We start from the raw sequence: 23,165 nt of genomic DNA, 5'->3' as shown, positions 1-23,165 counted from the left end.
ACATCATACGAACGCTTGATAATATATCCTTTCCATCCTCTCAGATTGACGCGAATCAGCAACGATTATTGCATGTGATGTTCAATTAGGACCAACCCTTTTCATTTTCGTTATCATTATTGCGTTTTCACATTTTTCGTATTGTTTTTGGATTTGCTGTTGCATTTCTGGTTCGCTAATTTACACTGTGCTTACGGGCCACCGTAGTAGCTGCTTTCCAAAAATCATTTTCAGTTAAAATGCTCCTTTATACTGTATATGGAGTTATATTTAAATATGGACTTATTTTTGTTACAATACTATGTAACATATGGTGATATGGTGAATCAGGATAGAAGGGTTCATGTCTCATATAAATGCCAGTCCAAGCTATTTACTCAGCATGCTGAAATCCAAACTTTGCCTGTGTGTGTATGTGTGTGTGTGTGTATGAGTATGTGTGTGTTCCTGTACAGTAGATTTTTGCTGGCATTTAAACACTGAAGGTTGGAGTTCAGAGGTCAGTGTTTGTTCTGTAAAGTAAATATCTTGAGATCGTCGTCACATTGATAATTATCGTGAATTAACTTTTGGGTGGGGCTTAAGATGATCAGATGATTAGTTTTGTGTGTGTGTGTGTGTGTGTTCCTATAAAAAAGAATAGCTATACAACAACACTAAAAAGAGATGTAAAGAGATATTCTTTATTAAACTCCACCTGTGTGAATGTGACACAATGAGAGATATCAATAACGTAATATAGAGACTATATAATCCAAATGGTTCGAATATCCATAGAACATCATTATATAGTCCACAGGAAATCTTCACTAACAAAGTGTACAAGCTACCAAATCCTGTACACGTCCTTTAAAAACTTTGATACAGCGCTTGTTTTCTAATATTCTGATATCCTATGATCTTGTATGCAGACATAATTAGACAAATTGCAGCTAATTAGGAAATATTTTAATCAAATCAGGCTGTAAGCCATAGATTTAATCTGTTCGGTGCCTAAAAATAATGTCACCCTACTTCAGAACAGTCAACACACACACACATACATACACACACACACATGGGGTGTCTACCCTCTGAAAAAATCTGTCTAATGCGATTGTCTGTGTTGGGGCAAGCTGTAAAATCCGTGTCACTAAGCTCTTGTGGCAAGGTTAAAGCACTCCCTAATTCAGCACATCATATTTAAAAACGTCATTAATGATACTTTGTATAATTGGTGCTATTTATAAAAGAAAATAAAACCAATAGAAACAGAAAGACATGATTTCAGACACTGAAATTCACAATATGCACAATAATTCTATTTATAAATACCTATAATATACCTCATAAGCCTGTAATACACATATTATTGTTTAAGACTAGTCTTAAATAAATAATATTTGAATCGAATCAAAATGCAGTTGCTAGATTCACTACGTACCTGAATACGGTCCTATGTATGAAATACTGTCTACACTCACTGGCCACTGCATTAGGAACACCTGTACACCTGTTTATTCATGCAGTTATCCAATTAGCCCATTATGTGGCAGCAGCAATGCACGATGCATAAAATCATGCAGATACAAGTCAGGAGATTCAGTTATTGTTCATATCAAACATCAGAATAGGAGGAAATTTATCTGTGGCATGCTTATTGGTACCAGACACGATTGGTTTATTTCAAAAACTGCTGATTTCCTGCGACTTTCATGCACGATAGTCTATTCTGTGTATAGTTTATACAGAATGGTGCAAAAAAAAAAAAACTGAACAGCAGTTGGGCAGAAACACTTTGTTGATGAAAGAGAAGAATGGCCAGATTGGTTTGAACTGACAGGAAGGTTATGGGAATTCAAATAACCACTCTTTACAACCGTGGTGAGCAGAAAAGCATCTCAGAATGCACAGCATGTTGAACTTGAAATGGATGGGCTACAAGAGTAGAAGACCAGTGGAGGGTCACACATCTGTCAGCCAAGAACATGAATCTGTAGGCACAGGCTCACCCAAACTGGACAACTGAACATTGCTTGGTTTGATGAAGCTCGATTTCTGCTGCAGAAGGTTAAGGTAGGTCATCAGCATGAATCCACAGACCCAACCTGCCTTGGATCAACAGTTCAGGCTAATGGTGGTGGTAGTGGTGGTGTAATGGTGTGAGGAATGTTTTCCTGGTACACATCGGCCCCCTTTATACCAATCGTGTATTTTAAATGGCACAGCCTGTCTGAATATTGTTGCTGACAATGTGCATGCTTTTTATGACCAGAGTTTACCATCTTATAAGAGCCCCATCCAGCATGCTAATGTCCCCTGTCTCAAAGCACATCTAAAATCATCTAAAAATGGCTCCATGAACATGACACAGTCACTAGATCTGAATCCAGTAGAGCACCTTTGGGATGTAGTAGAACATGATAGTTTCTGCATGAATGTGCCTTCATATCACCATAGACCAGAACCCTCAAAGGAATTTTCCAACACATTGTAGATTCCATGCCACGAAGAACCGAATCTGTTCTGAGAGCAACGTAGGCTCCTCCCAGTATTACTCCCCAGTGAGTATGTATTAAACATCTCTCTAAGTAGCATTATTATACCAATGAATAACTCTAGAATATTAAATTACTCTTACCACAATGCTCTAAATAACATTATTGACAAGAATTAACACTTCTAAGCAATTACAATACCAAACTCATGTCACTTACATTCATAGCTGGTCACAATAGACAAATACAAAGTACAACTGTTTTTTTTTTTTTTTTTAACAATCATCTGTCTTTCTAAATCTAACATTTTTGATTCTAAATTGGTTATAAGAATCAATAAATATAAACCAGTAACATTCATGAGTGCATAACAAGTACTGCTCTATACGGTAACTGTGTTCTGATGACTTGGTTACAATAAAACCAATATTGATATTAAAAATACAGAACTGAAATATAAAATTCCATATAAACTAAAGACTATTCTGCCATAAATATATTCCTGTTTTTATTTTTTTTTTTAACTCAACCAGATCTTGTTCAGTAAAATCTTTCTATACTCCTATATTTGGAGCATCTCTAGAGGACTGACATTCAAACCAACATTTTCCTGTAGGAGGTCCACCACCATAAATTCAGTCTCCTAGGGGAGTCCTTTATCTTGAATTTTTCCATTTGTTTTCAGAGATGGAAAGCACAGGAAGGCTTTAACTTTTTATTTAAGGTCCTAAGCTGTCCCAGTGAACCTTTGTGCTCTTTCATGGTGTCCATCTTACATAGTATGAGCATTTCAGCAAGCACCGCTTTTCGCAAATCTTGCCTTGGGTGTGATCATCTTCAGACACAACCACATTCACCTTGTAGTTTCTTGCCTCGTTGTGGCAGCACCCAAATGACGTAAGCTCTGTAGTGCCCAAAGGGCCGCATCTCGAGTGCTTCTCCTAGATATCTGCGCTGCTAAGTTTCAGAGATGTCTTGGATAGGTCGCTGTGGATGGTGGACATGGCGACGGGGTCATATTCTTCCTCTTTCGTAGAAAGCCTCTTGCAGAGCCGGAAGGACTGCAGATCGCGCTGGAAGTTGCGGTTCAGGAGGCCGTAGAAGACGGGGTTGATGCAGATGGAGCACATGGCAGTCAGATAGCACAGCAAGAACAGGGGATTGTGGGTGCAGTTCATGGCCACTTCGTGGTTCCAGTCGACGACAGCGTTGAAGATGTTGAGCGGCAGCCAGCAGATAGCGAAGGCCACCACGATGGAGAACAGCATGACGTTGATGCGCTTTGTCTCGTAGCTGCGGTACTTGTTCTCACGCATTCGCTCCATCACACTCTTCCGCCGCCTCAGACGGACGTAGATCTGAGGTGGGTTTGAGAGTGAAAGTCACAGGAGACAGAAAAAGACAGGGAGAAAGTGGCAGGATGAGGGAGAGAGAAAAGGTTATATTATTTAACTGCATATATTCATCATGTACCAAATTGTTCTGAAAGAAATTACACATTAAATTTATAATATAAAGATATATTAAAATATTTGTAATGTGCTTAGTGATTCTAGTGTTAATTTGTTGGTTAGTGTTGGTTCAGTGTCATGTTTATGAGAAATCTAGTGTAGAAGTAGTGGAGATAGCAACTGCTGACTCAAAGGTACAGAACGCAATGCAGCTACACAACGCAGAAACTCGGCTTGGCTAGTTAGCGATCTATGAAATGACAAGTGTGATGGCGTTGATGGTGGCATTAGGATGAAGGTTCAAGCATTGGGAGCTGATCTGTTTGAGCAGAGTGTACAGACGAGGAGGTGACAGAGCTGGACAGACTAAAGGACTAAAGTGCTGCCGCATCATGCTCATTGTGAGGAATGTAGGAACCTGTTAACTAAAGCGAAAATGAAGCAATATGTTGAAGAACTAAGTGTAAACTTCAAAAGCTAACTCAGAAATTCAGTACAAAATAAATCTTAGACGCCATTGAAGATCACGTGGTAATTCTAAGGAGTGATAATGCAAGTTGGTCAGGGTGGATTTCACCTTTAAATTTACAAAAGAAATTACAGAAAAGAGGAAACTCACTCATCTGACACATCAAATGCTAATATTCAGGTCACGTGTGTATGTGTGTGTGTTTTAATGAGAGTAATGAGAGTCTCTGTCCTTTATCCTCCTCCGCTCTCGCTTTTTCAACCTGTCTGTTCAATTCCTGGATCTCAGAATGACTGAATCAATTCTTTTCAGTCAATTTGTTTGGTTGAGGCTCTTGTTACCTACAGCAACTACACAGCAGGACTCACAGATAACACTATTTATTAGCAGGCCTTACGCTATTGGCTAATTTTCTTCTGGACACACAGGAATTCAGCCTTTCTAAATTGTCATGGCATTTGTGTGTGTGTGTGTGTGTGTGTGTGTGATCTCATCCACCCCTTTTAATCTCCCATTATCTTCCTCTTGGATGTGGGTTAATGTGATAAGAATTGTTTAGGGGTTTTGCCAGTTCTGCATGATTTGGGGTTGATTTCACTGACAGCAGATTCGCTATAACCGGGTCGTTTAAAAGATGCAGAAAATCCCTGCGGGATTGTGGAGTGGGTTAACGCAAGATGACAGTCACTGACGTCATTGGTGGCTGTATAATGAGAGCGTATTGTTACGTGGGTTAGTATGTCTTCCTAATGAGTCATAGTTGTCATGGTAGTTGTAGTTAATTGTGTAAGTCTTGATCTGTTCTCACTATTTGGTGTGTGCCGTCGGTGCTTGTAAAGATAAATGAACGTCAGGCCAAGAAGCCACAAGAAGAAAGAACGGATGACAGACATCTTAAACAGTGCAACACATCTAGATCTAGTACATCCTTAGCCTTATGAATTGGATAAAAACGTCCATAATAATAGCATTAACGTCATTATTAAGTCTTACAGACGTAATCTTGAGTGGCTACAGGATGTTGTCTGGCTTGTTTATGAAAATTTTTGCTAGACATGGCAGGAGGCAGATTAGATTATTAATATGATAAACTATCACCCAGGGTTCATACAGCTTTTCTAAAGTACATTCCAAGCATTTTCCCAGCAAGGTAGATAATTCAAGGTAGATCATTTAACTATCACTATTAAATGCTATTGTAACTGCCCTAGCAATGTGACATCACTGCGACAGACAAATGCTAATATAAACATATTTAATGTGTTTTAGGGTAGACTTAGACCATAACACCACTGACTAGCCACATGGGGCATGCCTGTCACCTTGCACTCTTCATATCTGTTGTGTCACGTGATCCTGTTTGCTCATATCGGCTGTACTTCATCACACCGACAGGAGAACATCAAGCTGCATGAAGAAAATGTGCATGGTTTTTGAGACGTCCCACAAATATTGACTCTATAATACACTTTCAAGCAGCAGCAAGCTAAGTTACCCCATCAAAGAGGCCAGTATGCTAGTTATGCACCGGTAGCAAATGACTTTTTAAATGGTTTTAAATGTCATCTTAATGTCAGATTTTCTACCACCATTGCCATGTGGCCTGTCATTGAGCATCTGAATTTTCTGACCAGACGCAGAATAAAAGAGTCCTTGGAAGCAGTGGAAGTTGAGTGGTTAAGGTTATCCATTAGCGCCTGGAAGATTTGTTGCTTCAAATCCCAGGGCTGCCGAAGAAACATTGTTTGGGCCCTTAAGCAAAGCCTTTAACCTTCAACTTATCCACAGGGCACTTTAGATAAAAGTGATAAAAGATATATTTTGCCATATTAGCTTCTAAAAAGGATGTGTGGAGTAAGCATCCACAAACATGCAAATGCCACACGAGCTGTAATTTAGGTTCAGAGGAACAGAAAGTGTTGTTTTTCACAGCTTGTGGTTAATTAAGTGCAAAGCATAAGCGAGTTGAAGACAAATGTAAATTACTTCAGCTGAATATCCGCTATCCCTTTATAATGGCTAATTATTATTGTAGTGATTGCAGATGCCTTCATTTCATCCCACCAGCACCATTAACAAACATAACCCTCTACATAGCTGGCGAATATATAAGGCTATATATTAACGCTCATGAATTTATCTATTACTTCTTTGACATCTGCTCAAAATGGGCCTATGCTTCTAAACGCATCTCTCTTCCTCTGTCTCGCTTTGCAATTTTTCTCACTCATAGCATAATTATGGCCTTTGAGCTAAAGTCTGAAGTTATTACATCTCCAGCTTTGGCCCAATTCCCTCTAATCTTACGACTCTCTCTCTCTCTCTCTCTCTCTCTCTCTCTTTCTCTTGTAAAGCCTCATTGTGTATGTATGTAGCATCTGCGTGCATGTGTAACGTGTGTTATTGAGCTCATGTGGCAGGTCACGCTGCCTGCTAGTAATCTTCAACCAGCAACACACACTCCATCCCACAAAGCCCTGTCCAAGCCAACTACAATATCCATCATAAATAATATGAAGGGCTTTAGAGAGACTGGTATGTGCATGTACTCCAGCTGCTCTGGGGGAATTTTGCGTAAGTGTGTTTCTGCTTTTCTTCTCAAGGGGTGGAGATTTTAATCAACCAAGAAAATGAGAAAGAGAAGAGGAAGAGAGGGTTCTTGGTAAACCTCCAGTTATTACTAAGACTCTAAAAAAGGCTTCACACAAACACACACACACACAAACCAAGCTAAAATACCAAGCTAGTTCACTGCCACAGCATTCTGTTAAACCCACTGTCAGTATAATTGATGCAAATCAAATCCATCCACAGATGCTGACTCATTTCAAACTTACACACACACACACATTTGTCTTACTATCCTTGTGAGGACCTTCCACTGACGTAATTATCAATGCAGCTAATTAATGCTATGCTACACCTAAATCTAACCATAGCCTTATTTATCCTCAGTACCCAAAAGGAAACCTATTAGCTCCGTGGGTTTTTCAGTTTTTCTTGTGGGAACTAGCCAAAACGTCAACGTCAGATATTCCTGCACTTGGCCGCTTGAAACAGCTGAAAACTATCACAAATTGTTTTACGCTAGTCAAAATCGTAGGCTGTGTGCGAAAAAATGGCTGCTCTATACACCAAATTTAGCAAGAAATGAAGTGAAGTGACGTAATTGTGTGTCTTATTCTATACTAGCTGAAATTTTCATAATATTTACATATTTTTACTGAGGTAAAAATATCCATATAACACCACTGTCCCATACCTTTATGTAGTAAGCATGTGAAATGAATAGGAAGGTAATAGCTACTTGGGCAGGGGGAAAAAAACAAGAAATTAATGCTAATTCATTGAATTTTAGTCAATTTGTCTGTTTTGTTGCTTCTGCTCGAGCAAGAAAAAGATAATGGCTAACCAGCTAGCTAATATCCAGAGTATGAAGTGTTAGGCTAACACATGTTAAGTTGCTAGCTCATTACTACTAGCTATGACAACAACACCCTATTGGTCTAACGGTTATTTTTCAGGTGCTTTAAGGAAATATTCTGGGGTGTCGTCAGAGTTACAACCAACCAAATTTGTTTTTCCCCTCATCGAAAAGAATGGAGTATTAATTCTATTCATTCTTGTATATAAAATAATATAACGGGTGTGGGGGAAGGGCCACTGAGTAAGTTGTCACTTAGTGTCACCAAATGTTCAGGAACAGCCCTGTAAGTTGTTGTGTCTTTGTTGTAGTTGCGAAGTCTTTCCGCCTTTCTGTCTCTTTAAGTCAAAGCCTTGCTTTCTCGTTCAAGTTCCGTGTAAAGTATTTCCCGGTTTGGACTCTCACTTGTTTTTATAATTATGGATCATTCCTGTTTAATGTTATCTGCCTGTGATATCTGCTTATGGACAATGATGATGATTCATGGATTACCTCTAATAAATATCACATTGCTTTTACACAATTGCGTCCTGCCTCCTATAACCAGTGCATATTACACTTATATCATAAAATCTTTTATGTAATTACGATTTTAATGCACTTTTACAGGAAGGTGTCTAAACACATGAAAGTATCCAGTGAAATTTTTTTAAAAGTTTATTTTAAATTTAAATTCAGTTTAACAACTGATTTGCTTTTTTATTAGCCTGTCAAGTACAAAATAAATGCATTTAGCATATCAGGGAAGCATTTTCAATATGTAATAAACACACTCTCAGTCAGGGGAATGTAAAGAACTATCATAAAAATAAACAATTCCCCTTGTGTGATGTAACTTAATTGAAAAATTGTCGACTCGGGTGTCCCAGGCTATTAGTATCAGTCTGTAATTTTCATATTGTTGCATTTATAAATACATATATAAACAGGGATGGTATTGAAAATGGAGTGGCCTCGGTGTGATGGCAAGCTGTAATTCTAGAAGCTCATAAGTTACAGTATATTAAAAGAAAAAAAAATGGGTAGCACTTACAGTATATGTGGATCGTCTTAAGACTTAAATCGCTTGTGGTTTTTTTTTCATAACGTGAAAAGTACTTTTGTTTTTCCTCTAACTTTTTACAAATATGTGAAAGTTCATGCACAGTTCCAGGATGTGCCTTCACAGTATCAGTGTCTAGATCAGGGATGGGCTGACTGTCCTAGCAGGTCAAAGCTTGGCACGTTTTTGGTGTTTGCCTTGTTCTAACAGACCTCATCATGCTGATAAAGAGCTTCATAATTAGCTGATAAGGTGAATCAGTTGTGTCTAACCTGTGCCATATTCTGGGAAAACAACCATCCATTTTCTGCTATGAGCTACCATCACCGTGGTTTCCTTCTTTTTTCCATGTAAATGAATTCAGAGCTAAACAAACTGCTGTCATTTGGAGTCACTCACTTTTCAGCAACCCTCGTATACAGCAAGTATTTACATTTCATTACATATCTACATCAAGATTCTTAAATCTAGATACAATTTATCACAATTTGCCTTTACTTAAAGTGTTATCCCTCTAATGTGGTTCCATAAATGAAAAAGAGAAGGAAACATCATATAACTCATCTATTCACCCTTATAATCCACATATACTATCGAGTTATTAGAATTTGAATAAGCTGACTATGCAAATCTGCATTCCACGTTCTATCAAACTTTCAAAATGCAACACATATTCTTAACACTTATTCTTAATGTTGGACGCTGTCCAGTAGCTCTCCAATTTTTTGCACCTGCATTGAGAAACTTATTTACATGGACCTGTCAAGACTGCAATATAATTTATACATTCAGCAACAACAACAACAACAACAATAATAATAATAATAATAATAATAATAATAATAATACAATATATCTCCTGTCATTTCTTAAAGAAGCAAGCAAAATTGATCTGGAGTTATTTTCTCCTTTGATAGAGGTATTTGTATTGTATAACTATAATAAATTGTTGTTTGAAGGCCATTGTGTAATTCTGAAAGACACAATTTTGGTCTTTCAAAATTTAGTGCAGGTGTTTCTGCTTTAAATATCTGCCGATTATGAAATTTGCAATCAGCACCCCAGGCCTTAGACAGATTTTTTTGAGCACCATCTTCGAGAAACACATTATCGCTGTTATTGCTGCAATCCTTCCGCGCAATATGGTCACCACACTTAAGGGCTTTTTCACAATTGGCCAAATTACTCAAATATTCTGGGCTTGTTTTGCAAAGGGAATCATCGTTGCAGAACCCAACACCTCTGTTTGATACACATCACATCCATTTGTGGTTCTTTTCCTAAACTGTTGCCACAAAGTTGAAAGCACACTGTTGTCTAGAATGTCTTGGTATGAAATAGCTTTAAGATTTCACTTCACTGGAACTAAGAGGCCCAAACCTGTTCCAGCATGATAGTGCCCCTGTGCACACACTGAGGTCCATGAAGACAAGGTATGCCAAGTTTGGTGTGGAGGAACTCGAGTGTCCTGCACAGAGCCCTGACCTCAACCCCACTGAACACCTTTGGGATGAACTGGAACGCTGACTGTGCGCCAGACCTCCTCACCAACATCAGTACCTGATCTCACTAATGCTTTATGCTGAATGGGCATAAATTCTTACAACCACACTCCAAAATCTAGTGGAAACCCTTCCCAAAAGAATGGAGGATGTTATCGCAGTAAACGGGGACTAAATCTGGAATGGGATGTTCAACAAACACGTGGGTATGATGGTCAGGTGTCCACATACTTTGGCCATATAGTGTACCTTTTTGATCAAATTTCTAAGTACAAAATCAAAAGACATTAAATTGGGTAAAAGTGGATATATGCACTGGAAGTACATTAAACAACAAAAAAACAAAAACGTCCAAATACTTATTTCCCTTCCCTTGTAATTATATTTTCCAGGTTGAGCTACATCCAAAACCACATACTACTAGACTTAGTATGTCAGTACACCAATGGTGTCTATACTACTTATGCAGTCTATTTAGCATGCTGAAAGCAGTTTGGGACACAACTCTGAAATTTTGATGAATGCCTCTCACAGGTCTCATTTACTTCACACTATGGTGAATAATGCAACGCAACCCATGTTACGAAATGTTCTTCTGCAAGTAGCTCACGATAACATTTTTCTACCAGAAATGGAGAAATGTCTAATTCTTTCATCCTGTAGTTTTAATGAGTATTTCTTTACTTTTGCTTGCTTATAGTCTATAGAGAAATAATTCATTTTGTGAATTGTGGTCACTTGCATCACTAATGCTTTCTATTGATGTCTTGCCTAAAGCCTATAATGCCATGTCTTGAATATAACAGGCTCAGTGCCTCAGTACTAAGTTCTATCTAGAAAAAAGCTGACACTCCTTACCTTCAAGTAGCAAATGAAGATGAAGGCGAGGGGTGCGACATACTGCAGCAGGAACATGGTGGTTGTGTAGGCAAGCTTGAATTGGCGTGAGGGCCACTGCTCCATACATACCACCTTGCCTCGGTAGTCCTCGCGCATAATGGCGGGCAGATGCTGCAGGGGTGCATCAGTGGTAATGGAGAAGAGTAGAAAAGGCATGGCGGTGAGTAGGGCCAGACCCCAGCTGATCCCAACACCCAGGGAAGCCTGGAATGCACTGGGTCTCCAGCCACGTGGTCGCACGATCAGCTGGTGGCGCTCGATGGCAATCAGCACAAGGGAAAAGATGGAGACAGAGACAGAGGCGCACTGCACTAGGCTGTTGATCTTGCACATGGCACTGCCAAATACCCAATGGTCCATAAATGTGTAGGCAAAAGTGAATGGCAGGCAGACAAATGCCATCAGCAAGTCTGAGGCTGACAGGTTGGCAATAAGCACACTAGTGGCGTTGGAGAGTTCACGTTGGCGCCAGATCAAAACAATCAGTGCCAAATTACCAGTCACTCCCAGCAAGAATACAGCACTGTAGGCCACAGCAAGGGTCACAAATAAGGGCTTGTCAGCATGGCACTCGTCACCATGAAATGCCGAAAAGTTGGCAAGGGTACAGTTGGGGGAGGAGCAGTTTAGGATGGCAAGAGGTGGGACAGGAGGGAGAAGGTCAGGGTAAGGCATTGTGTCTTCTTTTTTCACTTTAACTGGAGGACTGCTTTAGTCGAAGGTCTTTGTCAAGATCATGGCTTTGAACTTTTGAGATGTAGCAGTAGGCACTGTCAAAAAAAGGAAACAATTGGTATGAACAAAACATTAAAAAGACTGTTGTCCTTTTGTATATCCTGTATCTTCATGTTTTTACTTACTGATTCTAATTCATTTACTGGGTCTGAAAAAAAAAAATCAAACATTATTTATTACTCATCAAACTGTAAATACTTTAACAATGTCATTGTTATTAAGCACAAACACCATTGCTTGAACAAAGATTTCAGTCAGCCTTTCCATGCAGCATCTACATCTATTACTGAGACTATTTATTAGGCATTAATTAGTAGTTATGTAAAAAGTGGGACTCTAAAGGTAGTCTCAGCTGCTTGGATTTGGGGTTTTAGGACCCAGCAGACTGGTTTCATGTAATACAGGTACTCAGTACAGATACTCAATTTTAAATTTTTTTTTTCCACCTTTGGTGGCTCAGTTCCGTACTGCATTAAGTCAAATCAATGATGGCATGTTTCCATTATTGGGTTTTCTGGGTTATCTCCTGGGTAGCCATCTAGGTATCTAGGTATCTGAATCACAGTGCTTACCAGAGGGTGGTAATAAAGGAGGGAGCATAAAATATGCAACCAAACCAGGGATGCAACCAAAATATGTTTCCTGAAAATAGTCAAAAATGGCACTTTTGTTTTTTGTCTGAAAGAGAAAAAGGCTGAAAATTTTTACCTAAAAGGTAATAATGTTTTTTGTTTGTCTGTTTTTTCCCGCCAAATATTCTTCTTAATTTAGTCTTGGCTAATTCCCACCTACAAGTTCACTCTCCCCTATCATATGACAGCCACCGATCTGGGCGCTAACGACTATCACATGCTTCCTCCGAGACATATGAAGCCAGCCAACCACATCTTTTCAAACTGCTGCTCATGCTGAGTCACAGGGTAGCTTATCACACTCGGAGGAAAGAGCTATCCACCCCCTTCAACTCACAGATCCCTGTGATTGGCCAGTGCCACTGTGATTGATAGGGGAGGGAGTATGCCATCCCTCACATCCAGAAAGGATGGCTAATTTTGCTCTCTTAGGGTGACGATAGGGCGAACGCTTTTTTGGTTGCGCCACTCAGGAGCCATTTTTTGGGGGGGGTGGTTTTGGTCTCCTGTGCCGGTCAGTGCTCAGAAACTTTTAAACACTTTGAGCAGCGGATCAACAGTGAAAATGTTGGACACGTTGACATTAGACAACTGATTCATAAAAGGGTTATATCTGAAATGAACTGTAATGGTTTTCACTGTTTATTCTGCATTACATAATCACATAAAAATCACATAAAAATCCACCATCCAGCTGAGTTTTTGCAATTGCCGCTGCCAGCAAGCAGTTCCTGACTGCACAGCTGACAATATTATGGGTACGCTCCCCCTGTACTCTCCTTAAACCTGAAATGGTGGAAATGCTCAATTTCATGTCTTTTTCAGTCTGTTGGTTCTGGACCATTAATTTCTTAATATTGTGTCGCACAAGACTAATGCCAGCTGAAACAATGGTACTGCAACCACTGAGGAAACCACTGTTTTTCCCCCTAGTGAATTGTTTTCCCTTTTAGCTTTGTTCTTTTTTCCCTTTCAAAATATGTTTTTTCCCTTTCAAACGTTATTTTTAAAGTTGATTTTTAAAGCCATGCAGTGTTTATTAGGTTAATAAAATGTTATTCTTTTATGAGTATGGGATCTACACCAATCAGCCATAAGATTTAAACCACTGACAGGTGAAGTGAATAACATTGATTATCTCATTACAATGGCACCTGTCAAGGGGTGGGATATATTAGTCAGCAAGTGAACAGTTAGTTAGTGAACAGTCAGTTCTTGAAGGTGATGTGTTGGAAGCAGGAAAAATGGGCAAGTGTAAGGATCTCAGAGTCTCTGACAAGGGCCAAATTTGATGGCTAGATGACTAGGTAAGAGCATCTCCAAAACAGTAGGTCTTGTGTGGTGTTCCTGGTATGCAATAGTTAATACCTACCAAAAGTGGTCCAAGGAAGGACAACCGGTGAACTGGTGACAGGGTCATGGGTGCCCAAGGCTCAATGATGCACATGGGGAGCGAAGGCTAGCCTGTCTGGTCTGAACCCACAGTAGAGCTACTGTAGCACAAACTGCTGACAAAGCTAATGCTGACTATAATATAAAGATGTCAGAACACACAGTGCATTGCAGCTTGCTGAGTATGGGCTGCGTAGCCACACATTAGCCACTCAGAATGTCCATGCTGACCCCTGTCTACCCCTGAAAGCGGCTACAATGGACACGTGAGCAGCAGAACTGGACCATGGAGCAATGCAAGAAGGTGGCCTGGTCTGATGAATCACATTTTTTTTTACATCATGTGGACGGCTGGATGCAGGTGCGTCGCTTACCTGGGGAAGAGATGGCACCAGGATGCACTATGGGAAGAAGGCAAGCCGGCAGAGGCAGTGTGATGCTCTGGGCAATGTTCTGCTGGGAAACCTTGAGTCTTGGCATTCATGTGGATGTTACTTTGACACGTACCAACTACCTAAACATTATTGCAGACCAAGTCCTCTTTCAGCAGGATAATGCGCCCTGACACACTGCAAAAATTGTTCAGGAATGGTTTGAGGAGCATGACATAGAGTTCAAGGTGTTGACTTGGCCTCCAAATTCCCCAGATCTCATGTGCTGGACAAACAAGTCCGATCCATGGAGGACCCACCTCGCAACTTACAGGACTTATAGGATCTGCTGCTAACGTCTTGGTGCCAGATACCACAGCACACCTTCAGAGGTCTTGTGGAGTCCATGCCTTGAAGGGTCAGAGCTGTTTTGGTGGCAGGTGGCTTTAATTTTATGGCTGATTGGTGTATGTGTGAACAATACTTCATGGATTAATTATAGTAATTTGAGCTGAAAAATTGGTTCCACTGTCTCTATTTGGGGAAAGTGCAATATTCTGGGTTTGTGTGTAATATTATACAGAAAATTCATAATCTAGCTCCATTGATGTCAGTATTGATTGTACTAGGGGTCCCATTTTTGTGTATCACCTGAGACCAGTGTAAATATTATGGAAGAGTGTTATACTATGTAACACAGCAGCATGATGCCAGAATTGATTTTGAAATATTGTTATTTGTATAACTACTAATATCACTACTACTGCATTTATATATATATATATATATATATATATATATATATATATATATAGTGAACTAGATAGCTTTCTAGAGGAGGAATCCTTTCTAAACTTTTTCCCTTGGAGTAAGCATCTATATTATTTTAAGATTTTGTGAAATAAGCAACAATGTGATGGACAGCAGCCATGTATTGTTCTTTTGTTCTTTTGAACCTGCAGAATTACAAGCTCCCACACTTGTAACTGGGAGTGGCATATACGGGAACAGTAGATATAATGTGGGCTGCAGGTAATTATAATAATATGATCACATTCCACATTTTCCTAATTAGTCATCCTTACTCGTGCGTAAATTTAAAGCAAGTCAGAATATGAATCTCATTATTGAGACACAAAAGTAACAGCAACAACTCTTTTAGCTGATCCATCACTTCTCTATCCATCTGTTTTTCGCTCCCATTTCACACATGTTCATGCATTTCACAAAGATTCAGTCAGGAGATGGTGAAACTGACAGGACTATTTTCCTGTCTACAAGCCTGCCATTAGCATGGTCTAAAAAGGCAAGCAGTTTGCGCAAGCAGTCTTCAAAGGCTGTTCCCTAGACAGTAGTGTTCTACAAAGTGACCTTAACAGTGGCCAGCTATTAAGGTAATTGAAAGCTCTCTCAGGCAAAGTCCATTAAATATCATGTTAGAATGAGTCTTGAAGATGTTAACTGGAATTTTGAAATTATTTTTGACTGTTAGGGATGAACTCGAATAGCCCCAACCTGAATCATCGGCATAATGTTGGTGCCAATCATAAAGCAATCATCTGTGTTTGTTTAGGTGCCGGAGTGTAAGACAGAGACAGGCACACACACCACCACACAGACTGGGAATGAAAGAGAGACAGCACTACAGGCTTTATTACTATTAGAAGAAATTTGTGCCAATATTTGCTGTATTTTATTAGCTATGAAGACCTCTAAGTTGACATATGCCCTACTTTGTGGCTTATATTACTTGTCACATGCTACACTGTTTGATGTTCGTAAACGACTTTGCCAGATAATGCGTGAGTCACATTATCATGTTGTATATGAAGGTATGCATAGTTTGAATTATCATGAAGGCATGAAAATATCATAAAGCACCAACTTTGGTCTCGTTTTTGATGTACGTATCATTTCTTTTGAAGACTAGGTTTTATTTCATTTACATTAAAACTATCAAACCCATTTATTTTCCAGTCTGTGACTCAATGCATACAACTTAAGTGGATCAAATAAAGGCAGGACCCATCTCCCGGAATAACACACAGGCCCAAAATAGTCCGCTGTTGTCTTACGAGCAAGAAAATTTCAGTGATGTGACCTGCTACATCCTCCTTCTCTTAAGCTCTCTCTCTCCCTCATCATGAATCATCATGAAGCTGGCTTCCAGCTAGGCTACTGGTTCACAGCAGTGATGTTAACACAAGCACCTCCAGCTGCAACCTGTCTGATTACATTTGACACCTAATAGCCATCTGGGAAATACTCCCTAAGATCATTCAGACAAATAATTTTTATAATATATTATATATTATATAACATACACTTCTTTATTCATTTAATGCCACAAATCCACAAAGCGAGCACTACTGAAAAGCAACTAAGGTATACCATATAATACAGTTGTATGCAAAAGTTTGGGCACCCCTTGCCAAATTATATGTTTAGTTGATTTTTCCATAAACACAACCTCTGCAGCCAACTTTTTTAAAAATAATATTTTCTGTAAATGTTAATGCACAGTTACTTTATATTTGATGAACAACAACAACAACAAAAAGTAAAATAGTAATTATGGCATGTGCAAAAGTTTGGACATCCTTCCTGTTATAAAGTCTCAGAACTTAATTAAGGCCTTGTTAGGCCTTAATTAACTTGTTAGGACTTACTAAGTTCACGAATTATCATTAACATTTAACAACCGTAGGCTCCTCTAAGCAGCTGAGTGAGGATCTGAAAATTAATCTAATTGATGCCTACAAAGCAGAAGCAGGCTATAAAAAAGGATATCATAGCATTTCCAGCTCGCAAATTCCACTGTCTGAAATTCCATTAAGAAATAGTAGTTATGGGGAACTGTGGAAGTCAAGGCGACCTGGAAGACAGAAATTTCAGAACTTTCAGACAGAACTACCCATATGCTGGCCAGAAAGGCAAATAAAACTCAAACATGACAGCATGGACCTACAGGAAGGTTTAGCTGACATAGGAGCATTGCTTGCACAAACACAATCTGCATGGAAGAGTCATCAGAATGAAACCTTACCTGTGACCTCATCACAAAAGTGAATTTCCTTTGTATGCAAAACAACATCTAGATAAGCAAGAGGCATTTTGGAAACAAGTGCTGAGGACTGATGCAAAAATGGAACTCTTTGGCCACAGTTAGCAAGAGTATGTTTGGAGAAAAAAGTGCAGCATTTGATGAAAAGTACACCTTGCCAACTGTTAAGCATGGGGCGGATCTATTATGCTTTGTGTTTGTGTGGCAGCCAGTGGCAAAGGAAACACTGCACAGGTTAGTGTAAGAATGGATTTCTGTAAATGTCACCAAATGTGTCAGTCAGTCAAGAAACTGAAGCTGAAAAGAGGCTGGCTTCTACAATGATCCAAAACATACTTCAAAATCCATCACGAACTACTTCAGTAACTGCAAGCTGACCTTTTCATGAGACCTTTTCCGGCGTTCATGATCCTTCCGCAAGTATACCTACGGAAACCTTGTTACCATTAATGATCCTTCCGCAGGTCCACCTACGGAAACCTTGTTACGACTTTTATTTCCTCTAGATAGTCAAGTTTGATGACTTCTCGACACTCCGCCAAGGCGCGCAAGGAGCCCCGGAGGGGCCAATCCGAGGACCTCGCTAAACCATCCGACCGGGCGGTGTGTACAAAGGGCAGGGACTTAATCAACGCGACGAATGGCCTTCACAGTCCTCTGACATCACTGAAAATCTATGGGTAGATGTTAATTATGTTACGCATGCAAGATGGCCTGAGAATATCTCTGAACTAGAAATGTTCTGCAAGGAATAGTGGTTGAAACAAGAATACAAGAATAAACAAGAATAGATAGACTCCTAGAATGCTACAAAAAGCATTTGCAACCTGTGACATCTGTCAAAGGGGGTGTGACTAAGTACTGACTTAGTAGGGTGTCCAAACTTTTCGCATACCACAATTACTATTTTATTTATTTATTTATTTTATTTGAAGTTCATCAAGTGTAAAGTAACTCTGCATTACCATTTGTAGAAAATAGTTTGCTGCAGAAGTTGTGTTTATGTCTTTTCACTTCAAAAATCAACAAAATATGTTATATGGTGAAGGATGCCCAAACTTATAACTGCATACAACTGTAAATAAAATATCACAGGCATGTTTTATTCCTTTTATACCACAGCAATTTGCCACAGTTATAGTTAATGTTGTGGAACATCCAGAAAACAATATTGTACAATGGTATAGAAGCTATAAACAGTCATTACGTCACCAGACTCTCTTTTTCACTCTGTTGAAATTAATTTTTTTTTTAAAAATGCAACTTGTCATGCTAACAAGAAACCGCAAAATCCACCACCCTGAAGCCGTTTCTGTGGCGGAAAACTTAAACTTTCCATACAAACTTTACTTCTGAGTGTTAAAAAGCGCTGACACTGGAGTCTCCTTCCTAAAATGCTAAAAAAAAAAAAAAAAAAAAAAAGTCTCACCATATCAAAAAATTTATCAAGACCTTCGCAAATTCATCAGAATTGTGTTATAAATAATATAATATTCAACTACGCTATCAGATATACAATCAACACGGTAATGGATTCAGTGTCCACTTTCCAGAAGCAAGAATATGTTTACTTTTAATTGTGGAACAAATCACACACTTGGGAATGTTAGCTATATATATATTTTTTTTTAAGCTTTCATTTAAAATAACTTCCACGTCCCTGACAATGACAAAGACCAGCAGTATTTTTAAACATCCGCAATTAGCTTGGTAAATTGTATAAATTATTATCGATACATGGCGACATCAGACGAAAGAGAATGATATAAAGATATTACGGACCAGATTGGAAACTACAGAACCAGAGAAGAAAATATCGAAGATCAAGACACACCAGCAACCTCTGAGTCACTGATTAGAGACAAAGACGTCCAAGGGAAGAAGGATGAAAGGGCAAAACTGGGATAATGAATACAGGCAAGAATAAGCGAGAGAAGGGAAGAAGGAGAGAGTGATTAAGAGAGAAAATAGATGATTGGTGAGCTATGGAAGGAGCTGTAGAGAGCTGATGCTAGTGCAAATACAGTCGGTCTCGCTCAAAGCCTCACTTTTAGCTATGAGTGCACTGTGCTCTTAGAAGCTATGGATTTTTCCTGGCTTATCTATAATCACACACTGCTTCAAACATGTGTGTGTGTGTGTGTGTGTGTCTCCATCACATTGTATTTCTTAGGGAGGCCAGCTTAAGGCAATATTAAAGCCTAGTGATTTACAGTAACATCTATTCTCTTCTCTCTCTCTCTCTCTCTCTCTCTCTCTCCACGCATCCAACTTTCATAAGCTCGACAAAACCATGACCATTCCTCTCCTGACACGGTGACACAAAATAAACTTTGATATTTTCAACACCTAACAAGATGTTTATAGGCCACAATAAGCACACGTCCTAATGGGCCGCTAAACAACGAAACCCGTATTTCATTTTGTCGTAATGGTCGAAAATATCCTGAAGGTGTCGGGCATTTCGGCGTCACCTGCGCAATATCGAGTGCAGCTAATACCAGCGTGAGCTACGGGATCTGAAAGGTGAAAAGTTCAGATATATGATCCCTAAGGCATGTACAGCATAACAATATTGGCGACTGTATATATTTGTATTTTTATACACTGGGCAATTGAAGAATTGCATGATCACACTGCTTATGCTCTCTGTAGCTTCAGATTCCTGTTCTGGAGTGGAACGTTATGTCAATTTCTGCCTTTGAAGCCCATCTACCCGAAGGTTTGATATGTCCTGAGATGCTTTTCTGCTCACCGTGTTTGTAAAGAGTGATTATCTGAGTTACCGCAGAACCAGTCTGGCTATTCTGATCTTTCTCATCGACAAAATGTTTCCAGCTAAGAGCTGCTTCTCACTGGGACCAAACTGCGTAAACTATAAAGACTGTTGTGTGTAAAAATCCCAGGAGATCATCAGTATCTAAAAATCCTCAAACCACCTGTCTGTCACCAACAACCATGCCAGATGAGCCAGATGAGAAACTCTATCACGCCTCTTTCCCTAAAGTGCCTTTGGAGAATAAACTAAGCGCACATCGTCCAAACAAAGTGCGCTGCATAAATATTCACTTCCCCTTTTTCTGCAATTTGGAGCGACCTGGAATTTAATTAGGTGTGAAATGTTTTTATTATTGTGACACCAAGGTTAAAAAAAAAGACATTTGGACAGTTGGTTGCATATGTATTCACCCCTACCAGGGTCAATATTTGATCCAATTACAGCTGCAAATATAGGATATGTTCATATGATCAGCTTTACATATTTTTATGCTTTTTTTTTCCAGCATGAATGGAGAGACAATAGGATGAGCTCATGATCTCATGCATTGCTCATCCATAATAATTTCATTAGTGAGCTATAGATAGATATTAGAATTTAACCACTGCTTAACAGCTTAATTGCACTTTTTTAAGTGTCACACTGAGCCACTTAAAATCGAGAGCAAGATTTTTTTTGGGGATTTTATGGAAGACTGTATGTATAAAACTCGCTTAGCCATGATCACAGGTGCGCCCTTTTAACGCGTCCACGCACAAACAGGTCAAAGTACAGCCGGTGCACACTTTATCCACCGCACAACTGCTTTCAATCCTCTCCTTAGAAATACCCAGGGTCTTCTTCCTAGCACTAGATGATGATTCCCAAAAACCCCTTTAAAGACCCCTTACAAATCAATCGAGCGCGCGCTGAGGGGAATATCATTCAAGGAAATAATCTGAATATTCGTCCCTGTGTGGACGCGTTCAGCCTTTCAGCCTTTCAGTCTTAGACTTTAGCCCTTTATCGTTACAAGAAGAAAACAGAAGAGTGAAGAGGGAAAAAAAAATGACTGTTTTTCTTTCTTTTTTTTTTTTTTTTGCAGACTTACCTGTGCTTTCATGCAGCCGCTGCAGTCTGAGAGCTTGCACACTGGTGGCAACACTTTCTGTAACACACTAGGCGAAGTCAAGCCACACACACACACACACACACACGCACACACACGGTCAGAGTGACACACACACACACACACACACACACACACAAGCGCGCGCGCGCGCGCGGTCACCGAGGCATCACGCTCAAGCATCCTCCTCAAAGGCTCTCCAGTGCTCAGAATGTCCTATCTCTCTCTCTCTCTGTCTCTCTCTCTCTCTCATTATGTGTGTGTGTGTGTGTGTGCGCGCGCGCGTTCATGCGCGCGTCTCAGCGGGGGGAGTGCGAGTTTGCGCGTGTTTCTGTGCGTCCGAGCGTGTACGCGCATGTGCATGTGTTTACGCGCGCCTGTGTGTTTCACAGGGCACATGAGGTCGAAGCTGGGACAGAGTGATGAGTCGTGGCTCAGTGGTAACCTAAACCTAAGGGGTCTCTGAATGCAAGCCAGAGGATGCATCCCAAGTGCTTGCATGGACAAATGGATGTCCTGATTTTTCCAGAAAAAAATAAATAAATAAATAAAAAATCCTTGGTGCATGTGCTGGATCCAGTGTTTGAGTCAGACTTTGAAATGATCAGCTCGTAAAAAAGTAGTGTGAGGGAATGGATAAATCATGAAAACGGGGACACAAGTGGGACACTGTTTATCTCAGAGTACAATAATGTACCTATTATATACCCTCAGTGGCACTCAGTTCTTATCATGTACCTTGCACCTTGTAGATATACAACTGTCTGTTGTTATGCACGATTTGTCAGCCAGACAAAAGACCACTACAGGACCTCCGCTGTCAATTCCTAATCATGCTTGTGCTTAATCAGATGCATATAGCCTTCTACACATCTCCTGAAGTCCTAGACAATGGATAGGCCTGTATCTGGTGGTATCTACCCTATCTATCTATCACTGTGTGCATAGGGTTAGTTCTGGCCATAGGTCAACATACGAAACACTCTCATTCAAACAAGCATGAATCTACCATAACACTCATTTTAAACTAATAAACTCACACGCCACTTTATAAGAAACATCTGTACAGCTTCTCACTCAGTTAGCGTTTTTTTTTTTTTTTAATTTTTAACTTCCAGTTTTAGTGAACTTGTGTCCCTCAGAGTCCTGTTCTTGGCTGAAAAAGTTATGAATTTTTCACTAACGAGTAAGCCAGAGGCGATGGTGTCAAGGAAACACTCCCTGAGACGACATGAAGAAGAAACCTTGAGAGGAACCAGACTCGAAAGGGAACCCATCCTCATCTGGGTGACACCTGATAGTGCAATTATAAATAATTCCCTTTCTATAACTGTATACTATATGGTCGAAAAAGTGCAGTTGTGTAGCCAGGAAAATACATTATAGTTTTCACATGAAGTCTGATATGTTGTTCTTGTCAGCTCGAATCAGAACAGCTGCTAACTGGATTGTTTTTTGTTTTTCACACCCTTCTGTTTAATCTCTAGAGACTGTTGTGTGTGAGATCAGCATTTCCTGGCACCATACCACAATTAAAGTTACTGAGATCACATTTTTCCCATTCTGAAGTTTGATGTAAAACATTAACTGAAGCCCATGACCTGTATTTGCATGATATTATGTATCGTGCTGCTGCCATATCATTGGAAAATTGCATGAATGACCAGGTATACAGGTGTTCCTAATAAAGTGGCTGGTGAGTGTTTAATTACTGTTAGTTTACATAACGAAAGGGGCAAACTTTACTTGTCCTCGTGGCAGGCTTGGTAGCATCAAGGGTGCATCTTTTGTACCTTGAATACATGTCTTTCACTTTGAA

The 23,165-nt window shown here is 39.6% G+C and overlaps 1 protein-coding gene across 1 annotated transcript; it reads right to left on the bottom strand.

Moving 5' to 3' along the window:
- Nucleotides 1-669: 669 nt before the first annotated feature.
- Nucleotides 670-21,569, bottom strand: npy1r (neuropeptide Y receptor Y1). The gene is made up of 4 exons (XM_026942926.3): nucleotides 21,329-21,569; nucleotides 12,126-12,148; nucleotides 11,224-12,035; nucleotides 670-3,835 (listed from the first exon to the last, which is right to left on the bottom strand). Exons 3-4 carry the CDS (start codon nucleotides 11,938-11,940, stop codon nucleotides 3,419-3,421), a joined length of 1,134 nt encoding a protein of 377 aa, XP_026798727.1. The 5' UTR covers nucleotides 11,941-12,035; nucleotides 12,126-12,148; nucleotides 21,329-21,569; the 3' UTR covers nucleotides 670-3,418.
- Nucleotides 21,570-23,165: the final 1,596 nt, after the last annotated feature.

The sequence above is a fragment of the Pangasianodon hypophthalmus genome, chromosome 28, assembly GCF_027358585.1.
Source record: "Pangasianodon hypophthalmus isolate fPanHyp1 chromosome 28, fPanHyp1.pri, whole genome shotgun sequence".
NCBI classification, from domain to species: Eukaryota; Metazoa; Chordata; class Actinopteri; order Siluriformes; family Pangasiidae; genus Pangasianodon; species Pangasianodon hypophthalmus.
This window is presented reverse-complemented; position numbering and strand designations above follow the sequence as displayed.